At 47.3% G+C, this 21,498-nt stretch overlaps 1 protein-coding gene across 2 annotated transcripts in view; it reads right to left on the bottom strand.

The window, feature by feature from the left end:
- The window catches only part of LRSAM1 (leucine rich repeat and sterile alpha motif containing 1), a 57,723-nt gene that overhangs the window by 14,561 nt on the left and 21,664 nt on the right, over window positions 1–21,498 (bottom strand). For both annotated transcript variants that reach the window (XM_083168205.1, XM_083168204.1), the window contains exons 3-16: window positions 20,964–21,020; window positions 20,830–20,874; window positions 19,553–19,630; window positions 18,055–18,123; window positions 16,250–16,334; window positions 9,022–9,143; window positions 7,219–7,309; window positions 6,968–7,098; window positions 6,331–6,360; window positions 5,646–5,768; window positions 4,444–4,583; window positions 3,031–3,075; window positions 2,666–2,736; window positions 551–650 (exon numbers count right to left, since the gene is read on the bottom strand). In XM_083168205.1, the coding sequence (XP_083024331.1) occupies window positions 551–650; window positions 2,666–2,736; window positions 3,031–3,075; window positions 4,444–4,583; window positions 5,646–5,768; window positions 6,331–6,360; window positions 6,968–7,098; window positions 7,219–7,309; window positions 9,022–9,143; window positions 16,250–16,334; window positions 18,055–18,123; window positions 19,553–19,630; window positions 20,830–20,874; window positions 20,964–21,020 (1,187 nt within the window). The remainder of the gene's footprint in view (window positions 1–550; window positions 651–2,665; window positions 2,737–3,030; window positions 3,076–4,443; window positions 4,584–5,645; window positions 5,769–6,330; window positions 6,361–6,967; window positions 7,099–7,218; window positions 7,310–9,021; window positions 9,144–16,249; window positions 16,335–18,054; window positions 18,124–19,552; window positions 19,631–20,829; window positions 20,875–20,963; window positions 21,021–21,498) is intronic.

Below are 21,498 nucleotides of genomic sequence, written 5' to 3'. Positions count from 1 at the left end.
AAACCCTTCAGGTACTCGCGGTGTAGAACTGAGGGTCTAATTCAGCATGGATCGCTAGTGGCAGAATTCACAAGCCGGTGATCACGTGCGGGGCCGCAATTACCAAATAAATGTCTGTAAACAAGTAGTCGCTTAAATGTCGCTGTTTGATTGACAGAAGCTGGCATTTAGGGGCGGAAACACTGCGTTTTCTGGGTGTGATTGCGAGAACAGTCTCTGACGCCAGCGATAACCCCACCCATCCAGGTTCTGCTCATATTATTATACTTTATTGTGTATTACAATGAATTATATCTATTTAGCTAATCCATTGTCCCCAAGGGTGCCCACAATATCCCGTACTTCTGTGACAGTAAACCATGTGTATAGATCATCCATCTCTAAACGCGACGCTCAGGATACCGGAACGTCCTAATGGCAAATGATTAATTCAGGCGTAATTTTCATATGTAATAATTAGCGATCTCCACCCGCTGCTCTGTTACTGTGTGACCTATGACGCACATCTGCGCAATGATTGACAGCTCCTGTGTGTTTGCCGCTGTCTCACCTGGAGCAGGTCTGATACACCATCTCCTGCCGCCGGGACTCGTAGGCCATCTGCAGGTACTTGTTCTTGTAACTTTCCGTCAGCATTTGCTGCATGGCGGCTGGGGAGACAGAGGGGGGGGATGGTACATTAGGACTGGCAGAGTCACGCGCCCGCCAAACAACTCACACTGGTTTATTAACATCCTGTAACAAGTTGTGTCTGTGGCAAGCTGGTTCTTAGAAGTACAGATGGGATTTACAGCGATGTGCAGGCTGATAGCGTTACTATGCCAGTTATAACACTCTGGGCAGGGTAATGCAACTCAACAATACAATGTACTGGTATAACTCCCAATACCAGGATACTAGAGACAGCATCTCACGTCACTGGGCATCCTGAAACCTGCTAAGCAGGTTATGGCAGACCCCCAGCCTGGTGGCTAGTGCTCACAGCAGACCTCCAGCCTGGCGGCCCGTGCTCACAGCAGACCTCCAGCCTGGCGGCCCGTGCTCACAGCAGACCTCCAGCCTGGCGGCCCGTGCTCACAGCAGACCTCCAGCCTGGCGGCCCGTGCTCACAGCAGACCTCCAGCCTGGCGGCCAGTGCTCACAGCAGACCTCCAGCCTGGCGGCCAGTGCTCACAGCAGACCTCCAGCCTGGTGACCAGTGCTCACAGCAGACCTCCAGCTTGGCAGCCAGTGCTCACAGCAGACCTCCAGCCTGGTGGCCAGTGCTCACAGCAGACCTCTAGCCTGGCGGCTAGTGCTCACAGCAGACCTCAAGCCTGGGGGCCAGTGCTCACAGCAGACTAGCTTGGTGGCTAGTGCTCCTACTAGACCTCCAGCCTGGCGGCCAGTGCTCACAGCAGACCTCCAGCCTGATGGCTAGTGCTCACAGCAGACCTCCAGATTGGTGGCTATTGCTCACAGCAGACCTCCAGCCTGGTGGCTAGTGCTCCCAGCAGACCTCCAGCCTGGCGGCCAGTGCTCATAGCAGACCTCCAGCTTGGCGGCCAGTGCTCACAGCAGACCCTCAGCCTGGTGGCCAGTGCTCACAGCAGACCCTCAGCCTGGTGGCCAGTGCTCACAGCAGACCCTCAGCCTGGTGGCCAGTGCTCACAGCAGACCCTCAGCCTGGTGGCCAGTGCTCACAGCAGACCCTCAGCCTGGTGGCCAGTGCTCACAGCAGACACTCAGCCTGGTGGCCAGTGCTCACAGCAGACCCTCAGCGTGGTGGCCAGTGCTCACAGCAGACCCTCAGCCTGGTGGCCAGTGCTCACAGCAGACCCTCAGCCTGGCGGCCAGTGCTCACAGCAGACCCTCAGCCTGGCGGCCAGTGCTCACAGCAGACCTCCAGCTTGGGGGCCAGTGCTCACAGCAGACCTCCAGCTTGGCGGCCAGTGCTCACAGCAAACCTCCAGCTTGGCAGCCAGTGCTCACAGCAAACCTCCAGCTTGGCGGCCAGTGCTCACAGCAGACTAGCTTGGCGGCCAGTGCTCACAGCAGACTAGCTTGGCGGCTAGTGCTCCTACTAGACCTCCAGCCTGGCGGCCAGTGCTCACAGCAGACCTCCAGCTTGGTGGCTAGTGCTCACAGCAGACCTCCAGATTGGTGGCTATTGCTCACAGCAGACCTCCAGATTGGTGGCTATTGCTCACAGCAGACCTCCAGATTGGTGGCTATTGCTCACAGCAGACCTCCAGATTGGTGGCTATTGCTCACAGCAGACCTCCAGCCTGGTGGCTAGTGCTCCCAGCAGACCTCCAGCCTGGCGGGCAGTGCTCACAGCAGACTAGCTTGGCGGCTAGTGCTCCTAGTAGACCTCCAGCCTGGCGGCTAGTGCTCACAGCAAACCTCCAGCCTGGCGACCAGTGCTCACAGCAGACCTCCAGCCTGGCGGCCAGTGCTCACAGCAGACCTCCAGCCTGGCGGCCAGTGCTCACAGCAGACCTCCAGCCTGGTGGCCAGTGCTCACAGCAGACCTCCAGCTTGGCGGCTAGAGACACTCCCAGTCCCTCTTCACAATGTACACTGCTTAGCTAACAAGGAGGATGCAGAGCAGCAGCAGCAGCAGCAGCAGCACACAATCAGTAAAATCTAACAGACAGCTACAACCTGGAGACGTAGTACTTACACGCCACTTCCTTCCGGCGCAGGTTGTCCGCCTCCTCCTGCGTGATTGCCATGAGGTGCTCCATTTTAATCCTGTAATGTACGAGATATTACATTAGAGCATAACGTGATCCTTGACTCGTCAGCGCGGCTGTGCTGGCCTTAATCCGGGCGCAGAACGCACCACAGACACCACAACAGCGACATTCACAAACGGGGAACAATGAGAAAGACAAGTGGCAAATGGACCGTGACAAGTGGCAAATGGACAGAAAGCAGTAATTAAGTTATTCAATCTTTATTAGAACAGTAAGGACGTTATTCATTATTTATCGGGATGTTAATGCTTCATAATGACATTATTAATCTTTTATTATTGCCACTTACCGCTCATCCTCCAGGGACTTCAGCGTGGAAGAGTTCTGCCTCTGTCTGTAAGTTAATGAGTATTTACTTAGTATCCAAGATCAGCCAAAATAGCACAATGCAAACAATAATACAATGCTAACAGTGAGGAACAAGTAGCCAATCACCGGTAGCAAGGGACAAGTACCCAATCACCGGTAGCAAGGGACAAGTAGCCGATTACCGGTAGCAAGGGACAAGTAGCCAATCACCGGTAGCAAGGGACAAGTAGCCAATCACCGGTAGCAAGGGACAAGTAGCCGATTACCGGTAGCAAGGGACAAGTAGCCAATCACATGTAACAGGGGACAAGTAGCCAATCACCGGTAGCAAGGGACAAGTAGCCAATCACCGGTAGCAAGGGACAAGTAGCCAATCACCGGTAGCAAGGGACAAGTAGCCAATCACCGGTAACAAGGGACAAGTAGCCAATCACCGGTAGCAAGGGACAAGTAGCCAATCACCGGTAGCAAGGGACAAGTAGCCAATCACCGGTAGCAAGGGACAAGTAGCCAATCACCGGTAGCAAGGGACAAGTAGCCAATCACCGGTAACAAGGGACAAGTAGCCAATCACCGGTAGCAAGGGACAAGTAGCCAATCACCGGTAGCAAGGGACAAGTAGCCAATCACCGTTAGCAAGGGACAAGTAGCCAATCACATGTAACAGGGGACAAGTAGCCAATCACCAGTAGCAAGGGACAAGTAGCCAATCATCGGTAGCAACAGACAAGTAGCCAATCACCTGTAGCAAGGGACAAGTAGCCAATCATCAGTAGCAAGGGACAAGTAGCCAATCACCGGTAGCAAGGGACAAGTAGCCAATCATCAGTAGCAAGGGACAAGTAGCCAATCAGGCTGTTACTGTTTAAGAGTGGGCACCCGCAAACAGTTAGCTGGGTCAACTCACGTAACAAATAATGCTACGCGCCATGCCACAATTGTATTGTAACAGGATTTTAATAAGGCTGACTAGACATTAAGGGGAACAGAAGGCAAATAATGGTCACTGTACTGACTAGTGAGCAAATGAACTAAGATGCGCCTGCTGTGCACAAATACGCAGAAGTCCTGCCAGCCTGTGGGATCCGCTGCTGCGTCCAAAGATGCAGCGTCACATCACTTGCTCATCGGCCATGTGATTCATGCGCAGATTGCGCAGGATGGCCGTTCGGAACTGTTCACAATGCATCGGAAGATGATCGGGGATGACCGTAAACCATCGGGTTACCTACATCTTAGAATCAGGCCCTAGGTACAGTCATTATTTTATACATTCACCCTTTAATACATTCAGCAGAAAGGAGCGGATGTAAAATGTAAGATTACAGTCTGTATATAGGCATTAGCTTTCACAGTGGTACCGCGGCACTGTGCGCACAGGGCGGAGCCTGACCTGCGGTTCTCCTCCAGCAGATGGGAGATACGGTACGATATTCCCTTCTCCATCTGTTTCAGCTGATCTTGAAGTCTCTGGCGGTCGCTCTGCAGCTGGCGGTGATGTTCGTTCAGCCCTTTCTCCATCCTGGACTGTTCCTGGGTAACACAGCGACAGAATTTGTCAGGCTACTGTATATGGGGCTTATTTACAGCTGAACAGAAACCAGTTTACATAGTGTCCTGGTAACTCGCCGGAGCTTAATCACTATTAATATTTTATGCAAGTACGAGACAAACGGGGGGAATGACAGGGCCAACGGGGGGAATGACAGGGCCAACAGGGGGAATGACAGGGCACGAGGGAGGGACAGGGCAAACGAGGGAGGGACAGGGCAAACGAGGGAGGGACAGGGTAAACGAGGGAGGGACAGGGCAAACGGGGGAATGAGAGGGCCAAAGGGGGAATGGCAGGGCAAACAAGGGAGAGGCAGGGCAAATGGGGGAATGACAGGGCCAACGGGGGGAATGACAGGGCCAACGGGGGGAATGACAGGGCCAACGGGGGGAATGACAGGGCCAACGAGGGAGGGACAGGGCAAACAAGGGAGGGACAGGGCAAACGGGGGAATGACAGGGCCAACGGGGGAATGGCAGGGCAAACAAGGGAGAGGCAGGGCAAAAGGGGGAATGACAGGGCAAACGGTGGAATGACAGGTCATTCTCACATGAGCAAAGTTCCATAAGGGACACCTCCACATATATGCAGCGGGATGCAGTTAAAATCCCGACCGCCGAAATCCCGACACTTTCTCCCTCTGTGGGTGTCCACGACACCCCTGGAGGGAGAATAAATTAGCGTGCCGAGCGTAGCGAGGCAACGGACCAGCTGCGTGGCGAGCACAGGGAGCCCGCAAGGGGGGCGATCCACGTCCCCCCCTTGTTGGGATTTCGGCGGTCGGGATTTTGAACGCCGGGATCCCGACCGCCGGGATTTCATACTGAATCCAATGCAGCACGCACAGACCAGCCTGTCAGCATACACACGCATGTTAAGGGCATGTGCAAGTACCCTCATATGAAGAGGACGTTTGGCAAATGGATGTTGCTGGTGTAGAGGTGCACACGTCTTACGAGAAATGCATGCCCATTTCATTCCAGGCCTGCACCAGCCCCCAACGCCATACAACCAATCCCACCCTGGCGGTTCTGCGACCTCACCTCTCGCACGGTCTGAAGCATCTCATCCTTCTGAGAGTTGTTCTGCTGCAGGAGCTGCGTGTGTTCCCTCTGGCCCAGGTCCAGGCGGCGCTCAAAGTCCAGTTTCTCCAGCATCTTCTGTTCCTAAAGTAAAGCAATTGTGCGGATTAGGACTTGTACTGGAATGTATTACACATTCATCACGTTAGCCATTTAGCTAGATTAAGGAGAAGGTCACATATAAAGTCACAGAAAAGAGCAGAAAGTTGTGATAACTTTAGGACTGAACCGGGAGGTGGACGCTGAGCGGTAACTGATAATGCTGCATCCGAAGGCGTGTCTACTGGGATGGCCATCAGCTGCAGCTGCAATCCGCAGCATCGCGTACAGCGGTGCACCATCGTTCGGACATGCCAACAGTATTTCTCTGCAGGAACAGCATTTCTGACCGCCACCAACATGGCCAAGGACTTGAGTCACCATCCAGGGATACCTAGTGGATCTGTAATGATCTCCAAAAGGTGTTATCCACCTAAATGAATGCGCAGTGCCCCCCCCCCCCCCCCATGTTGCACGTGCAGAGGTAATAAATCAGTCTCTCTTCGCTATGCCAGCGGTTTGATGCTAAATTGTGGGCTGCTTCTGCCTTATACATATCATAACCCCCCTCCTGTATACCTGTGCCAAATATACCTTCACAACTCACCTTTCTCTTCTCGTATTCGGAAAATTTGTTCTGTAAACAAAGTGAAAAGAAAATTTGAAGGAACTTTCTCTATTATTTTGAATATCTATACATTTCACAGTATTCCAAACACTAGAACATGGTGCATCCTGGAGCCATACAAGGAGTCGCCATTGTGGAATTAAACTGATATTTTCCACAATGTATGATGGGAGAGCTGAGGTAAAAAAGGGTGGCATGCCCCGTCTGACCATAATATAAAATATTCCAGTCATCATCGCCAGGAGATGTAGGAAATTCCTGAGCACAGCTCTGCCTGGCCAGCAGCCCCTAAAGAGATGCTAAGCTGATTATCGTGGCAGCCATTTTGAAACTGTACCATGTGACAGAGAATAAGACAATAATGTACCAAGGAAGAGAACAAAACACGCAATGGGAATCTGAATGCACTTCTACAGGCTAGCACTGAGCGCAATTGTAATTGCATCTGTTCCTCCATGCTTACCAGTCTGCTCTCCCATACGTACCAGTCTGCGTATCATGTACCCATTTATAGTCATGCCCAGTAGCTGTCAACTCAGCATCGAGTCCTGTGTGGCTACAGAACATCCCTCAATAAGCGACAAAGGCTTCCTGGTCACATTAGGCCATAACTGACCTGCCACTCAGACTCCTCCCTCAAGGACGTCAGAAGAGCCCCATCCACTTCATCTGCCGCCCCGCCGCATGCGTCATTTTCCAGGACAGAGAGTAAGTACTGGGAGGGTGGACAGTACTCAATGCCGAGGGCTGGGGAACAATGGAGGACACGGTGAAGACTTGTACTGCTCCACCAGACAGACAATGACATAAAAGACGCACACAATGGTTTATATTATATAGTTATTACTAAGTGACACGTGTGGTTACCCTTGCACAGGAACTGCTGGATGGCTTCTGTTCCTTTGCTGCACACGGGAGCTGGAGGATAGATCATCTCAGAGGTGTTTAGAGACAGGGTCTAAAAACCAGTGGAAAGGATGAGATGTGACATGTGGTGACAATAATAATATCTACATAAAATACAGGCAGCGTAGAACTGCGCAGTGAAAGTGCCATTGTGTTCCTGCGCAACGCAAAATAACGGACAGCAATAGGGTCAAATTAAATTTCAACCAAGGACGACATATGTGAAGTTTGTATGTTCTCCCCTGTTGGATTCTAATTAAGCCCTAGTGTGTATGGCACAGGGAATATTGGGCGTAATTCAGCAGGGATCACTAATGAGAGGATTCGCTATGGTCTGCAAAAAGGAAGCCTCCGCCCAGACAAAAAGAAGAACCGCTCCGTGAAAAACTGAGAATGCTGTAATAGCCTCCGTATTCGCAGATCCATTGGCAAAAACCGAACCGCGGTACAGTTTTTCCCATCTGCGCCAGTCTAGGGCCTCCGGTAATCTGCTCAGGAATCTGACAGTGGTCATCGCTGACGTCAGACGAAACACGCCTGCGTCATCACACGCACAAAACGACATGCTTCTACCCCTAACAGCCGGCTTCTCCTCAATCATACTGCGACAGCTACGCGTACGGATATTTATTCGCTAATTGCCATCGTACATGCGCAATGTGAACGCTGCACATTTCCGCTCAGTTCTTCGATAAATCGACCAAATTGCTCCGATTAGCAATGCATGCTGAATTCTGCCCATAGACTGCAATCTCCGCTAATACAGAGAGCGGTGTTAATGATTACCAAAGTCCTGAGTAATATGTAGGTATTATAGAAATGTTAAAAGATGAAGACAGATAAAAGCACAGAGAATAATAACTACATTTGTACATATTACCCTGCATTAATGTCTCTGTGCGGCCGCTCAACAGGACCCAGCCGTGGATTTGCTGGTACGTTTAGCAGATATAACATACTTGCAGTGTTCATTCCGGCACCTTTCAGAGACCATGTAGTTCCTCCTTCCTGCCTTGAGTTGTCGCTTTGGTGCTTATAGCACACTCTGGTCTGTATTTCAATGCAGAGTTATCGACCAGAGTATGCTAGAAGTATCACAGCAGAGAGCGACACCCCAGGCAGGAGGGGATATGGTCATTAAGTCGACATGCATAGGGTCGGTGTCATTAATTCAGAAAGGTCGACATGGGTGTAGGCCGGCATGTCATTAGGTCGACAAGCATTAGGTCGGCTTGGGCAAGGTCAACAGCGAAAAGGTCGACATGGGGTTTTTCACTGGTTTTTGAGCCGACATGTGCTGACAGGCGGTATTTCATGCCCTACCATCCACTGTGGCGTGGTGGGGGAATAAAATAGTGTGCCCGAAGCATGGAGAGCGCAGCGAACCGTGCGAGGGGACGTGGTGCTACGTGTCAGTGTCCATGTCGACTGTGTTGACATTCGGGTAAAAAAACTGTGATAAACCCCATGTCAACCTTTTGACTGTCGACCTTGCCCATGTCGACCTACACCCATGTTGACCTTTCTGCATGTCGACATAATGGTGTCAACCCAATGCATGTCGACCTAAGTGGTTGAGACCAAATGATCCATATCCAGCAGGAGGGACGAACTACATGGGTTTTGAAAGGTGCAGGGTGGTGGAATGAACACTATACTTGGGTAATCAGATGAAACCTTTCTCTCACCCACAAGCCGCCCTCGGCAGTGTTAGTTACGTGATCCTTTATACTGTAAGGAGTAGGAATGTACATTGTAGCTCACCTCTAATGTCCGGACATTGGCCAGAGAAGGGGGCAGCTCCGTAATCCTGTTTTCGCTGATGTTCAGAGTGCGCAGGCAGCGCAGCCCGCCGATCGTCACCGGAAGCACATTCAGCTTATTTCCTAGTAAAATCATGTAAGAGGGCATTAAACACAACCTGTACGAGACGGAGGCGGCGGCAGTCCTGGCGGCTGAGCCACTATTCCTGAGAATGCAGCCAATCTATTCACTGGGAACCAGTGACATGGGATGCGGTACAGATATAGCCAGGAAAGACTTAAGAAAATGAAATAGCCAACTGGCAAAATGTCAACACGGTCACAATAACGACAGTAAAAATGTTGACAGTCATAATGAAATAACACAATAGGAAAACAGCAATACAATGACCTAATAGCTGATAAGTAATCAAACGCACAGATGGTGACAATATAGATAATGGACATTCATAAAGTCAGATTGAATGACAAATATATTTATTAATAAATAAATAAAATACTAAATCCTCACAAACACATAGTAGATAAAAGGCTAAAATCATGTATAGAATTGCAGCAATCCGTTTAGAAGGTGCAGGAATACTGTGAGGACCTTTGAAGAAGCTGAAATCTTACAACAGCGAAACGCGTCAGTTGGCATTAGCACGACATTCTCAAACCACTCAAGGGACTTATTGGTAATGCCTTCATCCAGCTGGACTTCCAGCTCCCCACCGTGTGTAATAGGGGAAGCGACTTCAGGGCGTTGTGCTTCATCACTATCAACTTTACACGGAACTGGTTATTACTTCCCCTTGCTGGACTTATTACCCTGACACATCCCAGCAGTGCTACATAGTAACTGACACATTACATAGTAACACATCTAACAGCATCCCAGCAGTGCTACATAGTAACCGACACGTTACATAGTAACACATCTAACAGAAACAGCATCCCAGCAGTGCTACATAGTAACTGACACATTACATAGTAACACATCTAACAGCATCCCAGCAGTGCTACATAGTAACTGACACATTACATAGTAACACATCTAACAGCATCCCAGCAGTGCAACATAGTAACTGACACATTACATAGTAACACATCTAACAGCATCCCAGCAGTGCTACATAGTAACTGACACATAACATTCTAACACATCTAACAGCAACAGCATCCCAGCAGTGCTACATAGTAACGGACACATTACATAGTAACACATCTAACAGCATCCCAGCAGTGCTACATAGTAACTGACACATTACATAGTAACACATCTAACAGCATCCCAGCAGTGCTACATAGTAACTGACATGTTACATAGTAACACATCTGGGAAAACAGGGGGTGGACCCGCGACAGCTGAAAATAGGTGGTTTGGATATTCAGTTGAAGATTCTTGGACCAACGTGTAAACTACTGCTTGCTGGTGCGGGTAGTTGTGGTGTTGGTGGTGCGCCCAGCGTTCAGTAACTAAACTGAAAGTGGGTTTTTTTTCCTGTGTTTGCAAAGAGGCAAACCAAGGACAGTAAACGCTTTGTGGGCGCACTCTTTTATTAAATAATAATTTAGATTTTGTATAATGGAATTATTTTAAAACTTAGCTTTTATAAGGAACTTGCTTAGAAAGAATTGGGCGCGATGGGAATTTTTAATTTATATAATGTTGGTTTTGTTGTGTGGTCATATATATAGTAGTTAGATATTATTGTCAAAATAAATCAATTTACACCACACATTTTATGTATCATTTACTGCATGTAATCAACTCAGGTATATGGACCTGAGTGACAGTAGGCTGCAAAAATGAGTTGATCCCCAGGGGTAGGGATTTATTCAAAGGGGATTAGGCTGCCCCACGTCACTTGTATATCAAAATTATTATGCCTAATAGCTGATCTTAGGACACAGATAGTAGGCGGCTCCAAAGCTGCTTATCTAATGAAAATGCAACCCCAAATGGGTAATACCACATCTGGACTTCTCCAGGGGTCTCCCACCTGGATACTGCCCAGGCCCTTCACTGCTTGGCTTCCAAGTTCGGAAGGGTTTTGGGCAGACCAGTGAGGTATGGTGGTATAAAAAATAGGGGTGCAAGTCACAGACAGCTGCTCCAGTTGACTATCAGTATCATAGAAAATTACACAGAATTGTGATTTTAGAACGCAACTCAAACAGTAATAGCATACTATAGTTAAATTGGTAATGAAAAAAAGTGGATATTATAGCACAGTGCTGACGCGTATATTGTACCTTGATGGTATCCAAAAAATTACAATTGAAAGGCTGGTATAGCGTAATAAACTTGATTGGGTTCAAATATACACAGTCACACTTGTGATCAGTTCATCTGAGTTGAAATTCCAAGTTTTAATAACAGAGAGAACACACTCACTCACAGTGTAATGAGAAAGCTCTTAGGCTGAGTGATATTTTACAATAGTTAGTAATACCAGTCTTACTGATCAAATTATGTTATTCTGGGTAGCTCCGTTCCACCAGTATAGCCAACTGGACAGTTTGTGATGTGAATCAATCTATTCCATTAGATCCTCCCCTAAGAAAATGCTGCAGGCAATCTCTATCACAGAGTGTGGTAGGTGCGCTATACTTTTTGCAACTAAATACCTCACATACGTAACTAGGTCATTAGCATGTTAAGCGCAACCGGGATAGAGAGGGTACATATGTTGAGGAGCAGAGCTCAGAGGCTGTGCCGTCCGAGATTACTCCCGTACCTGAACCTGCTGAGATCCCGGCAGGTATCCGTGGTGTCCTGCGCTGAGCTGGTGTGGTTTAGATGGGGCTGAGTGACGTCCGTAGTAGTAGTAGTACGTTTATTTATAAGGCGCCGCAAAGTGTCTGCAGCGCCGTACATAGCAAACAAAAAAAAAAAGCTGTGCAGCAAGTCCTGCGGGGGGCTGGTCGGGGAGGCTGGCTTGGGAGTCGTCCTACTGTTGGTCGCAGAGAATGACGCGGGGTGCCGCTGGACACGTGTTTCGCCTACGACAGGCTTCTTCATGCAGCGCCTTTCTTATAAGAAAAGTGACTTTCGGAAAATGGCTGCCCCCATACGAAAGACAGTTTTTTAAAACTGGTTTTCCTATGGGGCAGCCATTTTCTGAAAGACTGCACAGGGGAGGGGGGGGGGTTGTTAGCCCTGGGGTGGGGGGGATTTGGGGGTGTTAACCCCCGGGGGAGGGGGGGCGGGGGCGGCGCACGCTGAAGACTGGCTTTGACACTGTTTTGGGAAAGTTTCCAAAAATGGGTCTGCCAGTGTAAAAAAAAAACGCACTTAAACGGTAATATACCGTTTAAGAGATGCGGTGTGAAAGGGGTTTTACCTGGCAGACCCGTTTTTGGAAACGTTTCCAAATACAGGCTCAAAGACAGTTTTGCGGTCTGAAAGCAGCAATAGTAACTGACACATTACATACTAACACATCCAACAGCAACAGCATCCCAGTAGTGCTACATAGTAACTGACACATTACATAGTAACACATCTAACAGCAACAGCATCCCAGCAGTGCTACATAGTAACTGACACATTACATAGTAACACATCTAACAGCAACAGCATCCCAGCAGTGCTACATAGTAACTGACACATTACATACTAACACATCCAACAGCAACAGCATCCCAGTAGTGCTACATAGTAACTGACACATTACATAGTAACACATCTAACAGCAACAGCATCCCAGCAGTGCTACATAGTAACTGACACGTTATATAGTAACACATCTAACAGCATCCCAGCAGTGCTACATAGTAACTGACACATTACATAGTAACACATCTAACAGCAACAGCTTCCCAGCAGTGCTACATAGTAACTGACATGTTACATAGTAACACATCTAACAGCAACAGCATCCCAGCAGTGCTACATAGTAACTGACACATTACATAGTAACACATCTAACAGCATCCCAGCAGTGCTACATAGTAACTGACACATTACATAGTAACACATCTAACAGCAACAGCATCCCAGCAGTGCTACATAGTAACTGACACATTACATAGTAACACATCTAACAGCATCCCAGCAGTGCTACATAGTAACTGACACATTACATAGTAACACATTTAACATCAACAGCATCCCAGCAGTGCTACATAGTAACTGACACATTACATAGTAACACATCTAACAGCATCCCAGCAGTGCTACATAGTAACTGACTCATTACATAGTAACACATCTAACAGCATCTCAGCAGTGCTACATAGTAACTGACACATTACATAGTAACACATCTAACAGCAACAGCATCCCAGCAGTGCTACATAGTAACTGACACATTACATAGTAACACATCCAACAGCAACAGCATCCCAGTAGTGCTACATAGTAACTGACACATTACATAGTAACACATCTAACAGCAACAGCATCCCAGCAGTGCTACATAGTAACTGACACATTACATAGTAACACATCTAACAGCAACAGCATCCCAGCAGTGCTACATAGTAACTGACACGTTACATAGTAACACATCTAACAGCAACAGCATCCCAGCAGTGCTGCATAGTAACTGACACATTACATAGTAACACATCTAACAGCAACAGCATCCCAGCAGTGCTACATAGTAACTGACACATTACATAGTCACACATCTAACAGCAACAGCATCCCAGCAGTGCTGCATAGTAACTGACACATTACATAGTAACACATCTAACAGCAACAGCATCCCAGCAGTGCTACATAGTAACTGACACATGACATAGTAACAAATCTAACAGCAACAACATCCCAGCAGTGCTACATAGAAAATGACACATTACATAGTAACACATCTAACAGCAACAACATCCCAGCAGTGCTACATAGTAACTGACACATTACATAGTAACACATCTAACAGCATCCCAGCAGTGCTACATAGTAACTGACACATTACATAGTAACACATCTAACAGCAACAGCATCCCAGCAGTGCTACATAGTAACTGACACATTACATAGTAACACCTCTAACAGCAACAACATCCCAGCAGTGCTACATAGTAACTGACACATTACATAGTAACACATCTAACAGCAACAGCATCCCAGCAGTGCTACATAGTAACTGACACATTACATAGTAACACATCTAACAGCATCCCAGCAGTGCTACATAGTAACTGACACATTACATAGTAACACATTTAACATCAACAGCATCCCAGCAGTGCTACATAGTAACTGACACATTACATAGTAACACATCTAACAGCATCCCAGCAGTGCTACATAGTAACTGACTCATTACATAGTAACACATCTAACAGCATCTCAGCAGTGCTACATAGTAACTGACACATTACATAGTAACACATCTAACAGCAACAGCATCCCAGCAGTGCTACATAGTAACTGACACATTACATAGTAACACATCCAACAGCAACAGCATCCCAGTAGTGCTACATAGTAACTGACACATTACATAGTAACACATCTAACAGCAACAGCATCCCAGCAGTGCTACATAGTAACTGACACATTACATAGTAACACATCTAACAGCAACAGCATCCCAGCAGTGCTACATAGTAGCTGACACGTTACATAGTAACACATCTAACAGCAACAGCATCCCAGCAGTGCTGCATAGTAACCGACACATTACATAGTAACACATCTAACAGCAACAGCATCCCAGCAGTGCTACATAGTAACTGACACATTACATAGTAACACATCTAACAGCATCCCAGCAGTGCTACATAGTAACTGACACATTACATAGTCACACATCTAACAGCAACAGCATCCCAGCAGTGCTGCATAGTAACTGACACATTACATAGTAACACATCTAACAGCAACAGCATCCCAGCAGTGCTACATAGTAACTGACACATGACATAGTAACACATCTAACAGCAACAACATCCCAGCAGTGCTACATAGAAAATTACACATTACATAGTAACACATCTAACAGCAACAACATCCCAGCAGTGCTACATAGTAACTGACACATTACATAGTAACACATCTAACAGCATCCCAGCAGTGCTACATAGTAACTGACACATTACATAGTAACACATCTAACAGCAACAGCATCCCAGCAGTGCTACATAGTAACTGACACATTACATAGTAACACCTCTAACAGCAACAACATCCCAGCAGTGCTACATAGTAACTGACACATTACATAGTAACACCTCTAACAGCAACAGCATCCCAGCAGTGCAACATAGATGTGTTACTATGTAACGTGTCAGTTACTATGTTGCACTGCTGGGATGCTGTTGCTGTTAGAGGTGTTACTATGTAATGTGTCAGTTACTATGTAGCACTGCTGGGATGTTGTTGCTGTTAGATGTGTTACTATGTAACGTGTCAGTTACTAACAGCAACAACATCCCAGCAGTGCTACATAGTAACTGACACATGACATAGTAACACATCTAACAGCATCCCAGCAGTGCTACATAGTAACTGACACATTACATAGTAACACATCTAACAGCAACAGCATCCCAGCAGTGCTACATAGTAACTGACACATTACATAGTAACACCTCTAACAGCAACAACATCCCAGCAGTGCTACATAGTAACTGACACATGACATAGTAACACATCTAACAGCATCCCAGCAGTGCTACATAGTAACTGACACGTTACATAGTAACACATCCAACAGCATCAGTATGAGATCATAGAACACAATAACGTGTGCAGCGAGAGTGTTAAACAATAGGTGAACGTTACAGAATAGAACTGTACAGAACTCTCCCACATTTGTCAGATGTTTGAGAACAAGGAGAATCCTATGTAACACTGATCACTGAATACTGCCACCATAAAGCATTAGTGCTGGCAATCCATTACACACAGCCGCGTTAGCGCTTGGATACATCTATGCGGGGATAACAGCATTACACCTGATTATTGAGTGACTAATGTGTTAAATGAATACAAACGATCAAGCTGTGAGTAATACATGGCAGCGCATTCTGTGACCATGTGGCCGGTTATTGTCTGTAGCGCTGATTTATTATATTAGATGGACTCAGTTGAATACATTAGGACAAAGAAAAGCTGAACAAATATAAGGAAAAATCCTCTGCTTTCCCAATAAGCCCCATACATCAGCCATGGATTGGGGCAATTCCCCCCGAGGCTAGGGATATGGGGATAATGATTACTACATGCAATATAACAACATGCCACAACCACCAGTGCGTAGCATAAGCCTCCTACAGACACAGACACTTGCCTTTGACATTAAGGGTCTGTAGTTGGACCAAGTTTCCGATGGAGTCGGGGAGAGAACGGATGACGTTGTGTTCTACATTTAGTACCTGAAGGAAAGAAAATGAAGATTAGAGTGTAAGCTCACGAGCAGGACCCTCTCTTCCTGCCCTCACTTATATCATTATCGCTTCCACAGTGCCACCAGCAGCACCGAGCCTTTGGGTTCAGCAGCGTATTTAGTACTGTGACGGCTGATGCCGCAGTGACCCACCGCCATAATGTGGTGAATGCAGTAGGGAGAAAGCCATAGAAACATAGAAACATAGAATGTGACTGCAGATAAGAACCACTTGGCCCATCTAGTCTGCCCCTTTTTTAAACATGTTACCTCAAACCATATTTGATCCTTATTTTTTTGTAAAGATATCACTATGCCTATCCCAAGCATGTTTAAATTGTACTACTGTATTTGCCTCTACCACCTCTGATGGGAGGCTATTCCACTTATCTACTACTCTTTCTGTGAAGTAATTCTTCCTCAAATTTCCCCTGAATCTTCCTCCCTCTAGTTTCAGTGCATGTCCTCGTGTTCTGCTGCTCCTCTTCCTGTGTAGAATGTCTCCCACCTGTACCTCTCTCCCCCCAGTGTCAGTGCATGTCCTCGTGTTCTGCTGCTCCTCTTCCTGTGAAGAATGTCTCCCACCTGTACCTTGTTAAAACCCTTGATATATTTGAAAGTTTCTATCATGTCCCCCCTTTCCCTTCTCTGCTCTAAAGTATACATATTAAGATCTTTTAGTCTTTCCTGGTACGTTTTGTGATGTAGGCCATGCACCATTTTAGTTGCCCTTCTTTGTACAGTCTCTAATGTATTTATGTCCTTCTGGAGATATGGCCTCCAGAGCTGAACACAATACTCTAGATGAGGTCGTACCAATGACCTATACAGTGGCATTATTACTTCTTTCTTTCTACTGCTGATACCTCTCCCTCTGCAACCAAGCATCTGACTTGCCTTCTTCATTGCTTTGTTACATTGCCTACCTGCCTTTAATTCCCCTGAAATAGTAACACCTAGACCCCGCTCTTCCTCAGTAGTTTCCATTATAGTGCCATTTATACTATATTTAGTCTTTGGATTTTTGCAACCCAAGTGCATGATTTTGCATTTTTTGGCATTAAACTGTAGTTGCCATGCTCTTGATCATTCCTCTAATCTACCTAGATCATCAATCATTTGTTTTACCCTCCTGTATTAACTGTATTACAGAGAGCGGCAGAAGCCGGGCAGTGACAAGAGACTCAATTATGGCATTTTCATTAATGAAATATGGAGAGCAACCATACAATGGTGCACACTGCACTAATGGGGGGCCATGTCAACAGGTGTCGACATTGACATTGATTAACTCATGCTGACCTGTCATGTGTCTCTCTTTTTCCTGTCTACCTTGTGTCAACAATGGCTATTTCCATCTTAACCTTTTGTCCTTTTTTTTCATGTCGACCTTGTTTGCGTTGACCATGTGCCTGTCAACATAGACACCATCGACCCTTTGATTCAAACCAAGTTATTTGATTAACCTGCTCGAAATGCTGTTGCTAAATGTGTTGTGAATCATAGAAAGCAACAAGACTGCCCCCTGCTGTCAGTAACCAGAACTTACACTCCATCAATTACCACTAATCGCACCCAATCCTGCTTCACCTGTAGACAAGTTATGAAGTTCAATATGTGTAACAATAAGCCTGTGTCTACAGGTAATTTGCCCAGGCAGCCCTGCACTCCGCAGCCCATGCATACACTACAGGCGTTGGTCACTGTACCCGTAATGATGTCAGCTGACCAATGTTGGCAGGAAGTGATGTAATCTGGTTGTCGTGGAGATCCAGAACCTAAACAAAAAGACACATTTGCAATTTATTACTAATTTACATTACAGGCTGTGTCATTAATAACTGCATACATTGTATATTGAAATCATGATTCCCATCGTCTATAATACTCTGGACAATACACCACGGCATTGGCTGTGCACATGAGCGTGTACTACCGTAGCCAAACAGCGCTAAATTCCTTGTGTATGTCTACAGGGTAAAATAACACCCCTTTCACATTGCACAAGTAACCCGGGATATTGCTGGTCGAGGTGCGGTGTGAAAGCACCAAACCTAATAACCCGGGACTGCCAAACCGACAGTTGGACCCTGGATATAAGGGTTAACCCTAGGTTGCCCTGTGTATAATGAGGGACCCAGGTTTAGGGGGTTATTCTGGTTCACTCGGAAACGCACAATCACTCTCTAATGGACAAAAACCATGCTGCACTGCAGGTGGGGCTGATGTAACATGTGCAGAGAGAGTGAGGTTTGGGTGTTTTATGGTTTCTGTGCAGGGTAAATACTGCCTGCTTTATTTTGACACTGCAATATAGATATCAGTTTGAAGTACACCCCCACCCAAATCTAATTCTCTCTGCACTTGTTACATCTGCCCCACCTGCAGTGCACATGGTTTTTTTTCACATCGCTAAAGCCAGGCCTGAGTGTAATCCTTTCACATTAAGGGGGTGATTGTAATCAGCTCGGTAAGCTGCCAAGCTCGCACCTTACCGAGCACCAGTGTCGCCGCCCCGCCGCTGAATCTCCACCGCCATTTCCCCTCACAAACATGCGAGGCAGATGTGTAACGAAGACATCCCCTCCCACGCCGCCGCCGCAGGAGAAATCATTCACCGAGCAGCTTTCCCAAATATAAGTCAGTCTCAAATTACTTATATATGTGGCCGCGGGGGCGAGACCGGGCAGGCGGTTGACGCCATGTGTCAACCACCCGCCCCCGGAAGACATCGGCCCACCCGCGTATCCATGGAAACGCCAAGGGTTTTCATAGGGACTCCCATGACATGCTAGGCATTCCCATGGCCCAACGCCACCATCGCCCTTCCCTCCCCTCTGTGGCTGTTCGCGCGCATATGTGCAACACCCGGCCATGGGGGCAGGAGCCAAATTCAGATCAGTAGGAGTAATCCACAAACCGGGTCACCCATTATACACAGGGTGACCGGGTTTAACCCTTCTAATTAAAGGGGTCCAATTGCTGGGTTGGTTGACCTGGGTTATAAGGTTTGATGCTTTCACATCGCACCTCGACCCGGGTCAACCAGGCAACAACCAGGCAATAACCCGGGATTTAGTTGCTGTGTGAATGGGGCATCAGTGAGGTGTCCTTGTCAGGAGGTGCTCTGCAGCCACTGCGCTGAAGTAAAAGCTGCCCCCATAAATAACGCAGAGATGCGGTAAAATAATAATAATCTGTATTTACCTTTAGTGTGGCCAAGTCCAGTATCTGGCAGGACTTGGGGACCAGCTGAGTTAAATAATTGCTGTGAAGAATCAGCACCTGAAAAGACAGATCGACCAGATATAATCCGATGTGGACATAAGCAGTGTCTGGATTCCCAGAATCCTCTGCTGTGGAAGCAAATTCCCACAATACAACAGCAGAGACATGACACGACCAAACGAAACTGGGGAATATCTGAAGGAAGGCGGCATTCATTTAAGTGCGGCATTCACAAGGGATTACAATGAAACATAACGTCAATTTATCAAACAACGCAAATTGATAGGTTATTCTGGTTGCTTCACTCCCCTGCAGCATTGACCTCATTGACACATCACTCATATCCTGAAATACTCTGTGCTGCTGGTGACCCTGCTCGTCCCACTATATAACTCTCAGTCTGTGGCTTCCTCCCTTCCCCCATTCCCCTCCTCACATCATGTCACTGCCCCTGTCACATGCAGCCCTGTCCTCACTGACAGATCACCCATCTCCTGATATACTCTGTGCTGCTGGGGACCCTGCTACTCCCACTATATAACTCTCAGTCTGTGGCTTCCTGCTGCCTCCATTCCCCTCCTCACATCATGTCACTGCCCCTGTCACATGCAGCCCTGTACTCACTGATAGATCACTCATCTCCTGATATACTCTGTGCTGCTGGGGACCCTGCTCCTCCCACTATATAACTCTCAGTCTGTGGCTTCCTGCTGCCTCCATTCCCCTCCTCACATCATGTCACTGCCCCTGTCACATGCAGCCCTGTACTCACTGATAGATCACTCATCTCCTGATATACTCTGTGCTGCTGGGGACCCTGCTCCTCCCACTATATAACTCTCAGTCTGTGGCTTCCTGCTGCCTCCATTCCCCTCCTCACATCATGTCACTACACCTGTCACATGCAGCCCTGTCCTCCTTGACAGATCACCCATCTCCTGATATACTCTGTGCTGCTGGGGACCCGGTTCTTCCCACTATATAACTGTCAGTCTCTGGCTTCCTGCTGCCTCCATTCCCCTCCTCACATCATGTCAATGCCCCTGTCACATGCAGCCCTGTCCTCACTGACACATCACTCATCTCCTGATATACTCTGTGCTGCTGGGGACCCTGCTCCTCCCACTATATAACTCTTAGTCTGTGGATCTGCGTCATACCATCTGCATCTCTTCCTCAGGCATATACAGACAGGGGAAGAAAGAACCACAGCATATCCCCCGCAGAGGAAAAGCAATGTGCTCTGTAATACTGACCTTCTTCTGCAGGACACGGCAGGTGGAGAATGCAGCATCGGGGGCCTGGAATCAGACAATGGGAGTCAGTGTGGATGCGGTACAGGATAAGCATTATACCTACACATAGAACATGCAGAAGGAGACCCCCTTACCTCTGATAGTTCACATTTTGAGATGTCCAGTATGTCATCCGCTCCGGCTTCCTTGGCCTGGGACAAAGAGAGAGAATAGTGCAACTGATTCATTTGTTTCTCCGCAGAATGGTGAAAACAACAATATTGAAATGTATATCCTTCTTAGTACATAGCCCCTGGCGACTGTGGATATACACCTCAGCATAGCTCAAACAGTCAGAGTCCTGGACTGTCCACTTTCTGCACAGACCTGGGATTGGTCTACTCTTTCCAGAGTCCAGGAGAGCTCAGCAAGTTTCAGGAGTCTCCCCAACATACCGGGAGAGCCGGTAAGCCAGGTTTTGTAAAGTAATATTGTATTCCTGGAAAATATACTGTTACGTTCCATGTAGGGCTGACACAGCCTCAGCCCTACATTAATTATAGGCATGCTGCATATCATTTTAATCAGCAGAAGCTGCTGTGGTGATGTACTAGAATGCATTTCATCATCTGCCATAATGATCAGCATGTAATTATCCCAAATACTAATAACCCCCAGATTTACATTGCG

Source organism: Crinia signifera, unplaced genomic scaffold (genome assembly GCF_055691185.1).
Source record: "Crinia signifera unplaced genomic scaffold, ASM5569118v1 HAP2_SCAFFOLD_343, whole genome shotgun sequence".
Lineage (NCBI taxonomy): Eukaryota > Metazoa > Chordata > Amphibia > Anura > Myobatrachidae > Crinia > Crinia signifera.
Note: the sequence above shows the minus strand (reverse complement) of the source record. Positions and strands in the feature narration are given on the sequence as shown.